Raw genomic sequence first — 20,405 nt, 5'->3', positions numbered from 1 at the left:
GGGTCGACACACGTTTGTCGTTCCCGTCGCATTGTGATTCATTCAACGCTCCTGCAGTGATGGGACTAATGGGTAAAAGGTTGCCATTATTCAAGCAACTCCATTCTTCCTTAAAAAAATATGGAGAAACAACAACGAAAGAGAAAGATGATCCCTAGGAAGGGTAAGTGGATAAGTTGTTAAACTTCTCTTCCTGTAAAGCGTTTTATTCCTGTCCGTGCAACTAGTGCTGATCAAGGGAAACACACCGAAGTTTAGTAGATGGAACAGGAATGCAAAAATTGCATCCTACGTAAATGAGTGTTTGCTAAACTTCCACATATATGCAGGATGCCATTGTGTTCTTCTCATATCCTTCTATTTGTTCTATGCGATACACTCGGGAAATGAGAGTTTTTTTTGGTTCGTGGTCACTTGGAAAAACTGTCTAATAATGATGATGCTGAAGATGATGAGTTGCAAAAACCTTCCAAAAACCCTTCATTCACCCGTTCCGGTAACTTTGGCTTCCAGTACGGCACAACGAGATTGTTTATTTTGTTGACGCGAACAGACTCCATTATTCCTCTACAAATAACTGCTCTCCACTGTACGAATGTTTGTAAGTTAAAAAAAAAGCACTAAAGGAAGTTATTCCATGATTTACTGCAACTTCTTATCATTGGCCACTTTATGCGCACTATTTATGTCATGACTTACAATTGCACAACAGGCAACAAGCCACCGGGCGCCTCCATCGACAGAAGCAACCAAAAACACCAGGCGTCTCCATGTGTCCACGAAGGGAAAATTGGAAGGATCAAGTAACTGTACGGTGCACTTTGGAAAAGTTTCACCATTTCCCCTCCCCCCCCGGGGTGTTTCTTCCCCATCAGCGCAAGGTTTTTGGGGAATGGGCCATGTTAAATTAAGCTAATGCGAAAGATAACAACAGACCATGCCAACAGTTGGTGCAAATACTTTGGCGAAACTTGCGAAAGAATTATAATCCTGCTCCCTGCCTTCCGTTCCAACCGTTTTTACGTTTCTTCCCAAAAACCAACAAGCTTCTTGAAACCACTGATTAACGAATGCGAGTGGCGAGTTCGAGTGGCCATGGGGAAAACTTTGATAACCCCCGCACAATCCCGCCCCAAGACTTGTACCCTTCGAAAAGGCAACCCGTTGAACGTTCAACGAAATCGAACACCCGTCAACGTACGAACGGGTTCGAACAATTGAACCGACTTGCTTGCTGTACGTGATGAACCATCGAAACCAAACTGATCGAAAGAGAAAAGTAAAACAAAAATACGGTACGATAGAGCAAGCATTGCTTAAAATATTTCACCCATCCTTCCGGATGCGCTTAGAAAACCCCGGGCAAACCGAAGCGGAGTAAATTATCCGCGTAAAACCGTTCATTTCGTACCATCGTCCGGGGTCGTCCCGGGAAGGGATCCGTAGCAAGTGGATGCAGTGGCAATATCACGGATATCCGCCGTTCCGTGTGAACGATGCCCGTAGAACGATTTATGACCTGTTCGACCGGTGAGCAATGGCATCGGTGGCTAGTGCATTTCCAGGATGCAACACACAACCGATGCACTCGGGCGTCCACAATAGCGTGAGCGAACTTTTCCGATAATAGACGGTACGGAACATGAAGCCAGCCGTTGTGATCGGTCTGGAAGGTAAGATTAATCATCACCCTGGTTCGCGAAACGATGCTGGGAAGAAGCCAGGTTTCGCCGACCTGGTACGCTACGGCCGTGGTTCCGTTAGACAAACTTTTCTTTATTGCTTTTAATTGAACTCAATTAGACTTAAACTTCGCTCGTTCGATCGGTGAGGAACGAGCAAGAAGCATTCTTTATGCCATTCTTTGCCCCTTCCCTAACAAAGCGGCGATAAATTAAAAGTATTGGATGGCACAGATGAGAGCTAGCGCATGAGAGTGCACTTAATCAACTCCATAAACCGGCATTTATCATTGCAGCTAAACCACTTCGTCGCAGCAATGAACACCTGTACACGTTTAAACCCATCCAAACGAAAACAGCTTCCAAAATGGTACAAAACCGAACAAAAAAACCCATCAACACACAGGAACGGTTACTATACTCAAATTTTATTCTACGCTGGTCATAAAAAGCTTCACGTCTTCACCGTAGGAATGTGTTGCTAGAGAGCAATAGGTCGCTGTTCGGTGTGCACCCCCCTTCATCAGCGAACTGCAGAGCTAAAGGACGTGATACGAAAGTTTTGACACCGCCGACCCCTGACGATCAAGATAATTGTTGGTCAACGGGTATTGTGTTGGCCTCGTTGATCTCGTTAGAGCCTCTCGTTTCGCTGTAGGTATTGATGACGATGATGGTGATGATGGTGATGGTGTCATGATGATAACACAAAGATGATGACTCTGAACACACGGAACCGTTGCTCACTCGAACGCGGCCGCAACGGTCCCCAGGAAAGCTGCAAACGCTTCCTCTAGCGTTTTCGTTCGATGTTGCTCCAGTGCCTTCAAGCTGTAACGCATAATAACGCCTCCGACAGCCTGTGGAAATAGACGAAAAGTGGAGATAAATTAGTATTCCAAGAATTTGGCTATTTTAAATATAATTTTTGTGAAGCATTAATGTGAAATAGAACATTCAGGGCATTCGATTCTTGAATTCTCGTTCATTCTTTGCCACTTACACCGACATCTTCCTTGGTAACGTTACGCTTCCGATGATTCCGTACCAGCTTCGCGAGACTACACTTTAGCAGGGCAGGATCATTAAGTCCGTAGTCGATGAGGGTACCGATAAAGTTCATCACGTTCAGTGCATGCGCATGGAGGGATCGGTTCTCCCCGAGCTCACCCACATTCCCGGCGGTAAAATCAAAATAGTCCAGATACTGTGGATATTCTTCAAAGAACCTGTACAAAAACAGAATTTATTTTTGTTAATGTCACCGAACCAACGACCAACTTCAGCGAAACTTACATCACGAATATATTACGTCCATGCGTTACCAGATCCTTCTTGACGATACTCCAGGCCGCGATCAGGGCGACCTTTTGCGACTTCGTTAGACCGGTCTCGTCCGGTGTGTGGTAATTGGTTTGCTCCTCCTCATCCGAACCGACCAACGACGAAGGTCTGGACATGTTTTGATCTCGCTTTGCCTTCTTCCGTTTTAGAGTTCACCCAACGCTAGTCACTCGGCCGGTTGATTTCACTGTAAACTGAAGAGTTTTTGAAGAATAAAAATCGCAATATAAGTCATTTAATATTTTCGTTTCGATTGTAAAGGCACATTAATCATTGGGGAACTTCTCTTCCACATTCACGCAAACCCACTTCAAGTCTTTTCCAAGTTCTAGCAATTTTTCTTAAAATCCTCAAGCAAGACGTTGTAAAAGCGCGAAAAAATTCTTTATCACCCTTCCAAAACTCTTCAAAAACTTTCAAAATACAACTCATATACACATGCGGCGTTACATTACGTTACCTCCGGCCCGGTTACACACATGCACAAACACCACCACCCTTCACTTCCCACCCCCTGGTAACGCGACACATGAAACCGGACACCGGAATCCGAACACTAACCGGATATATATATAGAGAGAGAGAGAGCAAAAAAAAATCCGCAAAAACCTCCCGTCAGCTGTCTAAGTGCTAGGAAAAATCAAAACATAAGCCTTCCGAACTCGGCAAAAACTTGTTGCTTTCTGAGTGAAGGCACTTTTCGCGCTCGTTTTCTTACACTAAACACTAACTACCAACTACACAGACACACCTGCCCGGTTCGCTCTCGGTGTGTGCGCTCTCTCTCTCTCTCGACCTCTCTCTCTCTTTCCTGCTGTCAGATGCCCTTCCCGCTCACACCAATACAGGAGCCAGGTTTTTCTTAATATTTCACTCTTTCTCACACCCATACACACACACACACACTACCGTGTACACTTACAGCGAGTCTTGTTAGTGCAAAAATTTTCACGAAGTTTCTCTCCGTTTCGTAAGAACTCCGTGGCCACGCTGCAAATGCCTGTGCCAGCAACAGGGGCTGTATACTACCATACGGTTACAAATCCTCGTTCCTCGTTCCTCGTCACTACCGAACACACCTGTCAAATCGATTCGCAAAAAAAACCGTACTCCATACAGTTCGCTCTTCTCCTGTTCACACTTGTTCGGCAAAGAATTCGTACGTTTTCTGCAAACACACACCCAACAACAAAAAAGCACTGCCACTGTAAAAGCTACAAACGAATCCCAAATCTCGTGGGTTTTCCAAAACGGTTTCAGCTCGCTTAAAAAATGCTTCTGCACGATACAAAAACTGCGTGCACTACATCGCACGGCCAACTATGCTCGACGGAAAACTACAACACCAACACCACCGGCCAGACGCGTGGCCTACTGACTGCACACGTACGGTTACACTGCCCTGGTCGGTAGGGCCCCCTGTACACGCTCACTCGCAAAATGTGTACGGGTGTACGCGCCCCGAAATTGATTCAATTTAAAGTATTTATCTCTCGTCCGTCTCAAGTCTCGCAAACGCCACGGGTTTCTCTCTCGAACGCGCGCGCTTTAGCGAAGGGCCAGTGTTGCCATGCTTTATGGGATTTTTTGTTTTTCTTTTTTCTTTTCTGGTTGCTTCTTTCGGTGTGCCTTTCTTTCGCTCTCTTGGTAGTTAGGTATATATGATCTCTCCAACAACGCAAACACAGCTTCACGGTGCAAAACCGGCCTGCTGCGATGTGTACCAATACAGACGATTGGCCAAGCGTAACGTAAGTATGCCTTATTGCTATCAATCGAATCTTTTGTTGCGGGTTTTTTAAAATTTCCTTTTACGCTGCCATATTTTAATGTTAATAAAAAATAAAAAAAATATTTTAAATTTTTTTTTGTTTTATTAAATAAAACAAAAAAGTAAATCAACAAAATGAAAGTAATTCGTAAGGACATTGTCACTCCATTGGACCAACATTGTGCAAGCGTGCCCTTAAACAATAAAAGTAAAAGAGAAATTACTTGCCACCAACCACCAACCCTGTTGCGAGTAGTCACGATAAGAAAGTTACCACTCGCACACACTGACACTAGCTAATAAAAAGAAAGCCAGAGAGCTATTTACTTCGTCCGGAAGCTCTGGAACGAGGCACTGCAGAACGAAAGACAAGATACTGATTTTCCTTCCCCGTCACGAAGGCACGAAGAAGACGAGCCCCTTTTTTTCTACTCAGCCTTCATTGGTGTGTTAGTGTTAGTGTGCAAGTAAGCAAAATCCGTAAGGCAGGCCCGCTCTATTGCTCTGTTGCTTTCCCATCGCTACGGCCGCGGTGGTCGCGTTTCCGCAAAGCCACAGTGCCGTTTTGGCTTCCGTCTTATTTAATTAATATGAGCGTCTGCACAACAAAACGGTCCATACATACGGCTGAACGTAACCGTAGTGGATGATGAGGAGATGATGGACAAAGATACGACCATGATAACGATTGTATACATCAGTACAAAAATAAGAAGAGGAAAAAAAACAACAACACGAGAAGATAATTGTTAATGACACAAACATACGAATTTGGTGCGGGTGGGTGGACAGAAAGCTTTGTGAAGGAAATAATTAGACATTTGTTTTGTTTGCTGAAACAACACACAAAATGGTAGTCATGCGGCATTTGGGATGATGGGTGGTTCAACCCCTCCCCCTCCACCTCCTCCGCCCCTTTGGTCCAATTTTATGGTACCATTCAGCAAAACATGAGGTTTTAGCAGGCATACAGTGAAAGGAAATAAAAACGGCACCGATAAGCCCGACGAAAGGATGTGGATGAATTTCCAAGAAAGGGGGAAAAATAAAAGCGGACGCCTGGTGGTTCTCGTGCGTCCTCTCTTTTTTTTTGTTGACATGCAAACGATAACATCTACGACCGTCTGGGTTTCTGCGTTGTTGCGTATGCCGTTTGCATTTCTCACTTTTGCTCATCACCACACGCACAAAGCGCAACAAACAAACCACACACAAACATCAAACGCGCCAAAGGCGACCATTCAAATTGTAGTGCACAAATTGTAGCTCACGCCATTCCATCATTTTCCCGCCGGGAGCTAAATGAGAGGTCCTGTTTTGCGCTTCGCAAAACCTTTGCGGAATTCACACGGACACGCACACACACACACATACAAACACACACGCAGTGTAGGGAAAACTTTCGTCGACCTGTTGCGCCGCAGGACGGTAAAATTAAACATAAACCTCCACCCTTTCATTCATGATCATTTTCAAGCTCGTTTTTTTTTTAATTTCTGCCTCATGGTTATCCTCTTCGGTTTAGCTGTTGATTTTAAACTAACACACACAATACGGAGGGTTTGGGGATTTATGTACACTTCACCAGGGAAGCACAAAATGGGTTCCATTAATTATAGCAACAAAATAAAACCGGCAGCAAACATTTCCGTTTTGAAGCGAGAAGCATTACAAATGGTTAAAAGCGCTTTTTTGTGATCGTCGCAATAATAATTATTGCGATGAGAGTGATGAGTGAGCGTATTATGAAAATTATTGACGATTCAAGCTTCAGGTTACAAATTGACCGTCAGTTAAATCGTTCCGGGTATTGTATTGTCGGTATAATTATTACACCGCGATGGAATTATAGCAATTCGATCGAATTAAAATTCAATTAAACCATTATTTGATTTATACACTTTCACACGCAACTGTGTTCAATTGTGTGTGTGTGGGAGTTTCCATTTTTAGAACACCATAAAAGCCAGTATTAAAATGCAAAAATTACAAAAAAAAACCGTAACAAAGTGTTAACAAATCGTATCAAATCATAATAACATGCACAGCGAGCTTGAACATTCATCAACTGATTGCATTATCTGAAGCGAATGTATGTTGAGCATTGAAATTTTTTATTTTCCACTTCACTGACTTCACTGACTCGTGACAACAATAAAAAAAAACACCTTATCTATCGTACGTCGTACACGCTAAACAAATTCGCAACGCTATTCAACACTGATTTGCAACAATAGAACAAACACACGTTCGTCGTCTGTGCCATCAATGCCAATAAAGACATTCACCAAACGTTCCAACGTTCGTCTTAGAAGTAACACATTCTGCACAACTCTTCAATAAAAAAGATACACCGAAAAAAGCGACGATTCTTACGTTTCTCAACCAAACGACCAAACGAAACGGGACGAGCTCCTATCGGCACTTCTAACGATTACAAAATGTCTTCTCGACACACCGGCGAACACTATTTTATACCTTCTTCAGCACGATTCACCCCCATCCGGGGGGGTGGGGAGGGGGGCGTTAAAGGGGGGTAAAGAAAAAAGGGGCCCAAATCGAACTCTGATGCTGATGAATTCTTTCTGTTTTGCCGTTGAAGCCTGTCTGTTCACGCGACGTTCCCGACTAAACGAAACGATGACTCCCGGTTGACGGGAGCGCTATCAATTAATGATGGTTTTTCGTACGGTGGTCTCTCTTGCCCTCGATCAAGACGATGTAGCTATAACGGGAAGAGTGTTTGGAAGTTACTGGTCGTGTGAATTATGACAAGTTCAATTTACGACCTGTCACTGATACGACCGTTATTGGGTCTCCGTTTCATTGAGACTCGTTTTTGTTCGGATGGGACAGAGTGGTAAGAAGATCGCGGGCCGTTATCTCTTGATGGATCTGATAGTTGGATGTGATGTGGTTCCGTACCTTCGTTGTGAGAAGCCTAAGTGCAATCGAATGCATCAAAGTGGACGCGGTGACCACGCAAACCGAACCGGATGGGGAACCGATAGTTTAGGAGGAAAAACGGGTTTTCCTAACGATACTTCATTAGCTTCCGTCATTGCCCTCATTGTTAATCGATTGTGGGTTTAAATAGTGCATGATAGATAGGAAAATTTAATGCATTTTTTTGTTTTTTGGAAGAAATACCATTAATGTAGAATGCAAAGTAATAATTTGTTCGGAGTGTGATAGAAAAAAAAATTAATGGATTTATAATCGATTTGAAGAATCATTAAAATTGAAGCTAGAAAATGAATAATTTTTCATACCAAAAAAATATGTTAAAATGTTATTAATTGGATCTCTTTTTTTTCAAACGACCCTTTATAGACCGAATTTTCCTTGACCGTAACATCCAACATCTTTGCTTGCCATAAAACCGGAAATGAGAAAATTTAATTTAAAGTATCTTTCGAGATTTTGTGTCGTCTTTTTCATCTCAAAAAAAGTATCTCATTCGTCAGCAAAATCAATGGAATGCGTTATCAACGCAATGCCACGATATAACGCGACCCGAGCCGACAGAAACCCTTCTGCTGAAGAGTTGCTATAAAGCAACACTAGAACAGCACTAAACGAGGGATCTCAAAACAATCTTCGCATAATCTTCTTTGAAATGGTAAGACAAAACAACATTTCCCCGCGCACCGCTTCTGCCGTCGCATCTTCCGTCAGCCACTGCGTTGGTCGCGTTGTTCCTCTTAACGCCACTCATAATCAACACTTCATCATCTGCAAAAATTCAACACTTCCACCACTTTCCCGTTTTGCTTGATGTTCGGGCAGGAAATGATTTCTATGTCATTGCCGGACTTTACTTCCTGTTCGCTGTTAATCGTCGGAACCGACGAATGCTCGCTAATGCCGGCGTAATACAGTGCGTACAGTGGTTCAAACTTGAATCTGAACATAAAAAAATTTTTGTGAATAATGTTTACAGATTAAATTGACATTCATGATTTCCCTATAAGAATTTCACTTTCTACATATTTGTACAATATATTCACATATTGATTAAAAATTACATTCATGATTTCCCTATAAGAATTTTATTTTCTATATATTTCTACAATATATTCACAATTAAAAAGGTTCAAAAATGTGTGGATAAGTCTGAATTTTGGACAAAAGTGAGCGACTTCCCTTGAATAGTGTTCCAAGCACTTTCACTTTATCCTTAGTTATTTAAAGAAATTTATCGTACGCCTTAACATATGTAAGAGAACTAAATATGCTTTCATTATATTTTGTTTTTTAGCTTTCAGGAATGGTCAGGTCGTATGAAGCTAATTTTTTATCACATAGCCAGAGCCAGGCTAACAGGGGCGGTCCGGATGGGATTTGTTACCCAGTCCTGTCGTGTGGAACCAACTCTGGTTATCATATACACATAGTCGCACAAGTTTGGCTCCGAAAAAAGAGTAATTTTTCAAGAAATATGCCTTACGGATAATTGAAACATTGGCTAATGATGCATTTTGCCTTCCGCAGTTGTAAAACAAAACACTTTAAATGTAAATACTTCAATATGTGGAAACCAAAGTGAGCTAAAAATATAAAGAAATACGAAGAACAAACTATTGAGAAAATATTCCTAAGGTAACAAGTCCTTGTTCTTGGCTAAACGACCTTGGAGGTCGTTAAACGGTCGTATAAAGAAGATCTTCTTCTTCTTCTTCTTCTTCTTATTTTCTTCTTCTTCTTCTTCTTTTTGACGTAACGACCTCTAAGGTCATGCCGGCCATTTCTGGCTTACTAGACTATTTTTACCGTGTAGCTGGTAATCAGTCCTTGTTACGGAGGACGGTCCGGATGAGATTTCATCTCGGTCCTATCGTGTGGACCGACGCCGTTTATCACATATACCACCGGACCACGTTGAAGCTCCAGCTTCAACAAGTCAACAAGTCTTGGATACATAAAACCTAAAAAAAAATTTTATACTAACATTAACTTTTATTACACTAATGATAAAATAAAACTAAAAAAAACAATCATAAGAGCGTAAAAATTATTCACAAAAAAACTATTCCACTCCTAGCTGTCCTGATTTGTATGTAAGCCACTGTATATCGCCCTAAGAATTGTACTGCGCGATGGTAAAGTTGGTATTTTATCATTCCAATTTAATTAATAGTACAGCGACAATATCTCCATGTACCTGCCCTGGGCGGGGGGGGGGGTTTGAGAGGGGAACAGTTTGAAAAGATTACAAGCTTCCTTTTTCAACCGAACAACAACGACTCTTGTCGACCATGGTGCGGCTTTGATTTCGTTCTCTTTCCATTTCCGTTGACATTTGAATCTGTCCACCGAGAAACGGTTGCTGGTGGTGGTCAAAGGAGACTCTGGTCTGAGGTACCAGCCATCGAACGACACCAACATAAAGCCGCACCAACCCCTTTTTAAAGATAGTCAACGCGACAGGTAATCATCGTTACCGGTCCGAGACGAGATCTACAGCACGCGAACTTCCCTTTCATGTAACACCATTACAACCCATTGAAAATCATTCCAGTGTGTTTCGGGAGGGGGCAAGTATGCAAGCTCATAATAGCGGCCTCCAATAAAGTTTCCCGGGTGGTTGCAAATTTGTGCTGGTGGGCCACGGGCGTACGTTTGGCGTACGATGCAAAGGGAACGTTTTCTCCCACATTTTCCGTTTTCTTATCGCGCTTATGAAAGTATTGACGCACGCTTTCATGCTGCGACCCACAGCAATACGCACCGAACACCGAAAAGGGAACTGGTTTGATAAAAGACTTCCAACTCGTCCCTAAGAAACTCCTGCTTTATAACCATCAAAATTTATGTTCACCGAGGCCGTTTTTTTGCCAGCCCCGAAAGCCACGCAACGCAACGTACATCCACTAACTCAGGTCGATGAAGTATTGTGTACCGGCTTGCTGGGTACGACTATTGGCCTTCTGATTAAATTCCAACCAGCATTTACGGGTTACGGCCTGGGCCACATGCTTCAAAACCCGTCCGTGCGGCTACGTGATGCCAACGGATATTGAAACGAAACACGCCATTTTAGCAAAATGTTCGGGAATGAAACGATCGAACCTGTCACCAGATGGCGCTACCATCTCTCCTTCTCTCTCCCTCCCTCGTCCTATTAGCATCGATTTAAACTTTCACTATCGAAACCATCTTGTTGTTGTGCTGGGTCACCAAAACCGATAGGAAACATCCATTTCATCGTCGGTGGGAAGTTTCCGTCGACGATCGAAAATGAAAACTTTCTTCAATAAATGTTTAATTAATCGTGAGCGGGAAATTAATGAAAACCAAACCTGAAACGGGCTGTGGCAAAAATTCTTGCAGATGGCATTTAATGTTGCACTGAGGCACACAAATCATTGATTGAAAGGTTTTCGTTTCGTATTCAATTTATCTTTCCATCGATCAAAAGTGAAAGATATTTCGTAGCTCAAATTTCAACCCCCCCGTTGTATATTTAATTAAAACTAAAAAAAAACACCATTTTGCAAAGCTACAAAGCTGTCTTATTAGTTGCAAATTCTTCGCAATTGGATACGCTATTAAAAGTGCCTTAAAAAAGTCAGACTAAATTAATCAAACGCTACAGTACTCCCCGATTCTTAAATGCTCCATCATCAAGACTCCCGAACCAGAAAACATCCAATGATGGTACTTACGTTGACCTTCCCCCATTTTCTACTCTGCTCTCAATACTATGACCTCGTCATCAATTTTAAGTCCGATTTTCCGCTTGTCAGTAAAATTACGCTGACTATTTAATGGTTCCCTTCTCCCGAAGTCACACGAAGCATTATGTAGTTCTATTCGGAACTTACAGCTACTTAGACGTCACTGCACAACGTTAAAGAGCCAAAGTCAATGGGACACCAAAAACAAGCAACAAGCACCACCAAGTAATGGGCACTGGGCAAATTCCTCTTCACTTTTGATCCTTCGTTCCATAGCTGTCCATCAGCGACCGTACCCGGACGGTTAGGCAACGCGAGGTTATGCATGATCTGGGACAGAACAAGCTGCGACGAGCGAAATTGTGGAGCTAAGGGAAACTAAACTACTTTTTAACGTTAATAAAACTTTGGCCTGTAATGCAATATATTGTGCCGGACCGGGGAGCGTGCCTCGCGTTCGGTCTTTTCAGCTGCCAACCGCGTGGTGTACAACAAGCGAAAGCATTTTGTGCTCGGTGCTCGGTGGATACGAAGTTTTCTTCTTGGCATGTGTCTAAGAATGGATTATTGCAGAATGGAGAATGCAAGCCGTGTGCACAAAGGAAAAAGTTTGGCAAAGAAAAGCGATACCAAAACGCACAATAAAGCGCACCATTATGTTGGAAGCTTTTTGTTAGCTTTGGGTCAATCTTTACTGAGTCTGTTAAAACCGTTTAGGCAGCGTGCAGTCCGAGAAGTTTTGGTGTGTTAGTTTCAAACGTAAAGTGTATCTCATGTTAAATATGGAGACTGTTACAATATATGTATAATATGCCAATAAGTTTTTTGCTCAATTTTGTCAATATATTTATCCGAGGCGAAAAGTGTTCAAAATAGTTTTAATAATAATTTATTAAAAGCAAGCAAAAAAATGTTAAATACTCTAACTGAAACTAAAAAACCTGACAAAATCTGGTATGGATGCATCTAGATGAATCAAAAGGATTTAAGTATAAGCTATTGGTAAGATGTACAGAATTATATAAAGTAACATTAATGTAACATATTCTAGAGATCTCAATAGTCACTGTGCAATTAAAAGATTAATGTAATTTAAAAATGATTATTTTTACAGACAAGACAAGGAAGGCACTTAAGACAGTTCTGCAATGAAATTCATAGTTGGGACGAAAATTGATTTACAGAGTTAAGAGACTCCTCACCCAGACCTACAATATGCAGAAAATAGAGGAAATCCAGCATCAAAATGCAAGATAATCGAAATCAAATACAGTAGAACGTCGATTATCCGGGGTGCTCGGGACCGGACTGATTCCGGTTAATCGATTTCCACGGATAATAGTCCCTTAAATATCAAGGTTATTTATATATCTAGATAAAGCATATATAGTATATGTATACTATACTATGATAGTCCTTTTGATGCTTAAAATTGATTCTGGATCAAACAAATGATTATCAAATAACAATTAAAATTTAGGGCTAAAGTCTGAAACACGACCCCCCCCACTCACGGGCACTCATCTGCGTGTCAATTTTTCGTACAGGGTGGTTCGGAGACTATGCAATGTGGCCTGAATTTGATTTTTTTTACAATTACTATTAAATTGTAAGGAGGTTTTCGCATAGTTTAAAGTGATTTATTCATCGAGGAACCAAGTTCCATACGCTGTTTGTGAAACCGTAAAATTTTCCTCATTTTTGGCCCAACTTTGCCCCATAGCTCCGCCGGTATCCAAGATATCGTCACACTTTCTTCTGGCCATGGCTAGATGGCACTTGTGGCTAGATTTCGTCCATGCACCACTAATCGCTACCATGTCTCTGGCCAAAGCTATTCGCGAAAGCTCCAACGGATCGCCAATCTTTGACCTGTGGTCGATAGATGGCACCAATTGCTACATTTTCTTCTTCGACGGCCATGCCCTCAGGTGTCTGTGTCTCGAAACATAATTAAAAAACACGCAACCGATTTCGAACCACCCTGCACGAAAAAAAGTCACTCAAATGAGTGCCCGTGAGTGGGGGGGGTCGTGTTTCAGACTTTAGCCAAATTTAGAACCTAAAATAAAATCATTTCAAATATATTGTTTGGTGACGATTTTAATCATTTTAACCAACCCTGGCGACCAGATTGTACGAATAGGCTAGCTGTCAAACCAATCAGCCTATGCTTCTCGTATGTGGATATGTGCGTCGCCACGAGTGTGTGTGTCGACATGTTGTCATCGTATATCTGCCTTGTGTGGTTTTGTACCTAGCGTGATTTGGCGTCCAAAACTAAATATACATTCTGCAATCGTTGTGAACAATCTGGTTTGGTTAGTGTTTTTTGAAACAAAATATATGAAAATGAAACGTAACTCTTCGCATTTTCATAAATTAGGTGTGACGGGTCAACTGTACAAAATGTCGGCTCGAAGGGAAGCTTTGGAAAAGTCTGCTGAACAAGAATCCGAAAATGCTGACCCTGATTCTACGGTTGATTGTTTACATGTCGGTAAGTAATTACAGGAACGAAAGAAACGAATGATTTCATAGCTCTTCGCTGTGTTAAAGAATACAATTTCATGCCCTCCGTTTCAGACAACCATACAGAAGACAACCAAACAATCGATGTTGTTCCGATTTTTGAAACACCGGATGGTTATACCGACAACACGTTTGAAGCATCGTATCTCGACGAAGATTATGATTGGCTGAGTCAAGCTGATTGAGTGAGTTTTGTTTGCCATAAACGGCTACACGATCAATTATTTTTATTTAATAGCCATTCGTTTTTCTTTACAGGCATGTGAAAGTTTCAGAAAGGATTAATATTAATGTATCCATCGATTGATTGCCATTGTTCAAAGGATCTCCTTCTTCATTTTGGTCAATATTGATCAACGTTCATGAGATTCCGATTCTGTCGCCTATGATTGCAGCAATGTTCCACGGCATCACTAAACATTCCCAGCTACAGGAATTTCTAGGACCGTTTGTTAAAGAGATGAATTATGTTATCGAAAATGGTATCCAAATTAACAACACAGTAGTTAGTGTGACCTTGCGCGCATTTATATGCGATGTCCCGGCAAGAGCTTACTATCAAGGTAAGTTGTTTCGTTTTTGCTTTATTTAACTTACAGCATAATTATTGTCATTGTCATTACTGAATCATATTTCTAATTTTAGGTGTCATGTATTTCAACGCAAAACATGGATGTTTGAAATGTTGCACCGTCGGCGAACACAGATCTAAGAACAGATAGAAGATATTGTGGTAGCAGATCGCCTGTATCTATATCTCGTTTCTTAAAAAATTGTTAATATTCTTAAAAACAAGCGTATTTATTAAAAGGTTGTGAAAGAAATTAACTCAAGAATATGATGTAAACTCATACAGTTCTAATGTGTTCCCGTCCTTTTGGTAAACTTATCAAGAGGTTGCGTGAACGATTTGATGCCGATTTTTGTTGCTGATTAGCGGATGATATTTGCATTTTTATTTTGATATTATGATATTTGTGGCTTTTGGTCCATCAACTAACAAGCGTTTGCTGTTGGATTTATCATTCAGATCGATCGACATGCGTTTCATTTTCCAAACCACCTGCAAGTAGTTAAAACCGAGAAAATTATTGGTCATCAAACAACAGACCAATGCCCGTACGCGAAGGACCATGAATCTTTACCTCAGAAGACCGCGGATCAAATACAACTCAGATAAGATAGGATATAAATAGCACACCAGTGAAACGGTGCTAAGAGCTCTACAAAAGCACATTAAAGGAGCTCTACAATAGATACATATGAAACAAATGTCTAAAAAGATATATATATTTTTTCAAAAAATAATTATATATCTTGTCAAATTTATTGCAACTATACACCGTGAAAAATAATGACAACCGTCGCAATGCCTTTTGACAGCTGGAATTGTACGAATAGGTCTTCTTATCAGTACCCCTAAACGTATACCTTGTAATTGTCCTAATCGTAGTACTTTTAACGATTTTGTGCCGCCAGGGAACCTGCCATCACTACAAATAAACATAAACACCACGGTCGAACAGCTGTCAGTTTTTGACGCACGGTTAATCCGCCCGCCGGTTGATCCGTTCCCGGATAATCTACATTCTACTCCACAAGGTACCTATTAGCTCAAAGTAGCTCTGTTAAAGAATAAGGAATTTCATCTTTTACTTAAAAATATTTAAAAAAATATTTTGAATTGTTAAGAAATTAGCCAAAAAATACCTAAATATCTATTTCTGGTTGTTGAACTGCCCAGTGAATCATGAAATAATCTTCGATTTGGAAAGTAAACTCCAATTTTCAATACTTTCTTTTTCAAACAAATAATGGGGAGAGAAATATGATTTCATGTTCAAATATGTCTAAGAGTGTACATCTTTAGCGTAGAATTGCAGTCTTTTTGTAACGAGTTTGATAAGCGCAATAAGCGCAACTCCTTTCACCTGCCGCACAAAACATAAATATGTCCCGTAAGTGGAGAAATAATGAACAAACTAATCATACAGGCTATTGTCTTTTATATTTATTTGTTTATTATTCATAAAGCATACTTTCTGCGCTGTGGAATCGTTCCCAAAAACAAAAACCCTACCCCCCACACATCTCCACAAACGCAGCACAATCTCAACAGGACGGAATTCGAAATGCTTTGGCCAGGTTGTTCCCACGGTGGCGGTTAGATTGTTTTTCTCTTCCATGCGCACATAAATATAGGTTTATTTGCTTTAACGTTTTGCCTGATGACGAAAAGCGTCAAGGTGTTTCCGTGGTTGTTGGTGGTGCAACTTGGCAAAAGTGCACCACACAAAAGGCACGTCCGTTTTTTGGGGTGTTTCAGTGCTTTTTTTGTTTTGGCATTAGACACCACACACACAAACATCACACATAACGAGCTGACCGAGGGAGGGGGAGTTTTTGTAGCCAGCTGCCACTACGCTCTGGAGAAGTCCAAATCGCTACCAAAGACTAGCGCCCCGAAGAGCTTGCCGTGAACAAGAAAATGTGTACGGAAAGCAATAAATTACTCCATACCACGGTAACGGCAACGGTGCATTATTCAGCACCTAAAGCCCGGTTGCAGGGCAAACAGAAGCAATAGAACACTGGCAAACAGCACTGCCGGATACCCCGAAAATGGAAGAAGAATCCAAAATCCCTAAAGATATTAGGCGACCTTAGACGGTGATCGAACTCCCCCACCCACGTCCCGGAAATGGGGAAACCCGATTGTACCGTGGTAGCTGGGAAGGATGGAAGGAAGGAAGTAGACCGTGACGGAGAACGGGCACAGGAAGGAGGGGCCAAGGGGGGAAGCGCATTCTGGCAAAACATAAACAACACTCACGAAGTGCACCGAATGGCCCGGCAGCGGTGGCCTTGAAAGCTGGTAGCAAAACTAATTCTCAAGCAATAAATAGACATTGTTATGATGCATCATGGCATCAAGTAGTTGGCTATTGTTTGCCCACCGGTGATACTGTTGCTGCATTGCTCCGATTATTGCAAACTCATAACTCCCACTTTCCCATTTCACTTTGGCGAGCTTTTGAGCACCAGACGGAAACGGAAACTGCTTTCCTCTTGATCGTCGGGTGTAATATGCTGCACACGGTAAACTTTCTGCGCTCAAGTAGCTCAACTTCATCGAAAGTTTCATCTCGGTGCGGTGGAACAATCAGCTATTGTGTTACAGTTGTGCCGTGCAGAGTTATCGATGCGTACGGAAACAAAAATCTCAAACCAACTTTGGTAAGAGTGGAAGAGTGAACCGACATGGTAATGTGGCCGACACGCGGAGCACAACATAATAAAGCTTACGGTTGGATTACTCACAAGCATTGGCACAAGGGTTGGCATTGAAAAGAAAAGGCAGGAAAAAGAGGCTTAACATGCGGAAATTTTACCTCCCGAAGTGACACATTGGAAGTAGAAAAAAAACATCCTACTGACAATTATCTGCAGTACATTAGTTTTTGGTTCAATTGTGACCAGATTGTTGGTGCGTTGGATATGATTCTTTCGTACATCAGTAAATGGCAATATGTACGCGTGGGAGATATCGTTAGCATTTACTTACTTTTAAACGGTAAGGATATTTTCTTGGAACTAATCTATTTCTATCGCCTTTCTTAGGTTGATTCTTCAATGTCTTCTTCATCAATCAAATTACCTTTAATCAAACTGAAGCTTCAGTCTGTTATGTCATGAGAATGAAACCAAACAACCACCATTCGAAAAGTACTTGTAAAGTAGGTAAGTAATATTGTCGTAAGTAGTATACTAGCGTACTGGATGTCATTATTCCTCAAGAATCGGCATGTATTAGGAAGCGTTGTCATTTCTTTGAGATTTATCGTGAATTCTCTGGAGTTCCATCCTTCAGCGAATACAGATAAATCTAGCATCCTGTTGATCCTTCACCGAATTAATTCAGATAAATCTAGCATGTGTTGAGTCGTAATTCGTAATCTTCAAGGATCCAGATTTGTCCTGACCGGAATCCTGGATCAAGAACCCATGTCAAAAACAAGAATCCATGTAACGCTACAGAAACCTGATTTATCGTATTTGGACACTTGACTCTTTTATGAGTTATTTAACTCTAAAGTAACATGACTCGTTCATGTCATTGCGTCATTACTATTTCAAGAGTTAAATGACACTTTTACGACTCAAATGAGTGATATCACCTTTCACGAGGGAGACATACCGTTCCGATCAATAATTTTATATTTAAGAATAATTCTTCAAAGAGTCAAAGTCGAAGAATTAACTCATTTATGTAAGTCATTTTTCCTACTCAAATCTATTACTTATCCTACCGCGTTTACGCATTTTTTTAATTGTTGGCGAAATCGCAGAAGAATAAAGTTGAAAATTTAATCTATTTTATGCAATTTAAGGTTAAGAAAAATAGATATTAAACCGTACAAATAGAAATTGTTATTTATTTTCCTCTTTCAAAGTAACTTTTTTGTGGTATACTACAAGAGACACTTTCAACCAGCTACGAAAGTCCCAAACGATGGATATACATTTAATCTGTATAGTTTTTAAATTGTCTAACGCTGTTTGGGATGGTTCGAAGTTTGAGTTTTGTTTCGTTTGCCATTTCCGGCACACGGTCCAGTTAAAACGACGGCTCATTACTAAGCAGTTGAAAAGTAGTTGGAAGCTAACTATTTACGTGACGAGCATGTACAAATAGTTTTAGCCCTTCATCTGCATTCCACTCATATGAACCGCTCGAAACAGGTCACTTTATCACGGACCATGGAACCTAGGATCGGCCCCCCCCGCAAATGCCAAAGCAGTAAGCAGTACCCATTTGAAGTAAAATGGTTTTTGCTTAACATTTCCGGGTGCCATTTTGTGAGTGAAGGGAGTAAATGTGTAAAAAAAAGAAAAAGATGAATAATGTTAGGGACACTTTGGAATGGTTGTTTTCATTAGTTTTGTTTTAAAAACTTTACGATTGCTATCCCCGGGTTCAGTTTGCTTTGACATAATTATTCCACTATAAATTGAAGTGACGAAATTGAAGCGCAAAAAAAAAGTTTGTACATTTTTTACATACTTAAGAAACATTTCAATTGTAATCCATTGCGTAAATGCTCATTCGTGACTAGTTTATTTATTTATTTTTTTTTATTCAACAACCAAAGGTAGGCCATATTGTTAATGCTTAATTTTATGAAAGCCACCAACAAAAACTTCTTTTCCTGCAATATTAAAAGCACGTTTGTTTTTTTTTTCGTCCATTCATTTCCATGCGTGTCATGTGCAGGCCGGTTTCTTTGCTCGATCAAGACCGATAACACGAACGTAGCATGACTGAGAACAACAAACCCAACCCCATCCTCCACACACACGATTCTTGGTCGTAATTAGTGCAACTAAGTTTTTCACTTACGTGAGAATGTTTCATAAATAAAATAATCAACACTGCGACTGTCTTCGTCCGGTTTCAAACGTCCAGATACTGCAGCTCCAAGCTCCAACAGTCCCCAGACCATGTGCCACGGACAGTGCAGCCGTTGGATATGGTGGGCTAATGCTTGGTTCGGCTTAGTTTTCCCAACTCTCCACAGGTAAGCCTTTTATTTGTTTGTGTTCCCCTGGTCCACATCTACGCCATTTGTTCCGTACCTTCAGGTTTAGGTGATTTCTCGCAAGTAGAACAATTTCCACCAAAGGCCCTGAGGAAAATAAAGCAAACCCCATCGCCCTTGCCCTTTTGTGTTTCCCTTTTGTCAGTTGCCGGGTTGGTCCGACCCATTCCCAGTTTACTCACTGCAGCAAACGGAAGTGTTGTCGTCAGCAGTGACGATGACCCGTATGGGACGTCCGAGTGAAAATTGTGTGAGGAAGAGAAACTCTTTTTCCTTCTTTTGCCCTCCCAATAGTGTGTAGGATTTCCTCAAAACCTTGCATATTGCATCCGACGCTGCCCAAGAAGATTCACTTAACTCCACGGTGCTGTCCATCCAGTTACACATATTTGCACACTACCATGCAGTGTGGCATTCCATCCGGTGCATGTCATTCACGGTTTGGTGGGTTTCTGTGTCCGAACAGAGAAAAAAAACACACACACAAACCATTTAACGCTATCCAAATGCCCCGGTAATGAGTTGCGCAAAATTTCCCCCCATTTGTAAATGTAAAGCAGCGTCTGCGTTTTGCATCGTTTTGGCCATTTGTTTTGTTTTGCTGCTGTACAATAAAATGGCGAATGGTGTATGCAGAAGAACTGGACCGGAAAATATGGTTTTTGGTATTGTTTTTTTTTCTTCCTCATTCATGCTACTCTGTATGCATTTACAATTAGTGTAGCGTTGTACATGTCGGGCACTGTGATCCAATGAAGGCGCCTGCATTTATGTAATTACTGTACGCGTTATTGAA

At 41.2% G+C, this 20,405-nt stretch overlaps 1 protein-coding gene and 1 long non-coding RNA gene across 7 annotated transcripts; one reads left to right on the top strand and one right to left on the bottom strand.

Annotated features, from left to right (window-relative positions):
* Nucleotides 1-2,094: 2,094 nt before the first annotated feature.
* LOC125767365 (myoglobin-like) lies at nucleotides 2,095-7,288 on the bottom strand. Of its 4 annotated transcripts, XM_049433861.1 has the most exons (5): nucleotides 7,174-7,243; nucleotides 3,949-4,105; nucleotides 2,979-3,220; nucleotides 2,686-2,911; nucleotides 2,095-2,542 (listed from the first exon to the last, which is right to left on the bottom strand). In XM_049433861.1, the coding sequence occupies exons 3-5, from the start codon at nucleotides 3,140-3,142 to the stop codon at nucleotides 2,426-2,428; spliced, it is 507 nt and encodes a 168-aa protein (XP_049289818.1). In that variant the 5' UTR covers nucleotides 3,143-3,220; nucleotides 3,949-4,105; nucleotides 7,174-7,243; the 3' UTR covers nucleotides 2,095-2,425. The 4 variants fall into 4 exon arrangements, with proteins under 4 accessions (XP_049289818.1, XP_049289816.1, XP_049289819.1 ...); XM_049433859.1 differs by lacking the exon at nucleotides 3,949-4,105 and having other exon boundaries at nucleotides 7,174-7,288; XM_049433862.1 differs by lacking the exons at nucleotides 3,949-4,105; nucleotides 7,174-7,243 and adding an exon at nucleotides 4,106-4,666.
* A 6,355-nt stretch (nucleotides 7,289-13,643) lies between these two features.
* Nucleotides 13,644-14,912, top strand: LOC125767375 (uncharacterized). Of its 3 annotated transcripts, XR_007418764.1 has the most exons (5): nucleotides 13,644-13,798; nucleotides 13,864-13,977; nucleotides 14,064-14,194; nucleotides 14,268-14,572; nucleotides 14,655-14,911. It is a non-coding gene; the product is annotated as an uncharacterized LOC125767375 (long non-coding RNA). The 3 variants fall into 3 exon arrangements; XR_007418765.1 differs by having other exon boundaries at nucleotides 13,644-13,977; nucleotides 14,037-14,194; nucleotides 14,655-14,912; XR_007418763.1 differs by having other exon boundaries at nucleotides 13,644-13,977; nucleotides 14,655-14,909.
* The last annotated feature ends 5,493 nt before the right edge of the window (nucleotides 14,913-20,405 follow it).

The sequence above is a fragment of the Anopheles funestus genome, chromosome 3RL (genome assembly GCF_943734845.2).
Source record: "Anopheles funestus chromosome 3RL, idAnoFuneDA-416_04, whole genome shotgun sequence".
Lineage (NCBI taxonomy): Eukaryota > Metazoa > Arthropoda > Insecta > Diptera > Culicidae > Anopheles > Anopheles funestus.
This window is presented reverse-complemented; position numbering and strand designations above follow the sequence as displayed.

Coding starts and splice junctions, on each gene's coding strand:
- LOC125767365 (XM_049433859.1), bottom strand. CDS start 3,142: ATGTCCAGACCTTCGTCGTTGGTCGGTTCGGATGAGGAGGAGCAAACC. Junction 2,912..2,978: donor GGACGTAATATATTCGTGAT/GTAAGTTTCGCT, acceptor GTTTTTGTACAG/GTTCTTTGAAGAATATCCAC. Junction 2,543..2,685: donor TTACCAAGGAAGATGTCGGT/GTAAGTGGCAAA, acceptor CTATTTCCACAG/GCTGTCGGAGGCGTTATTAT.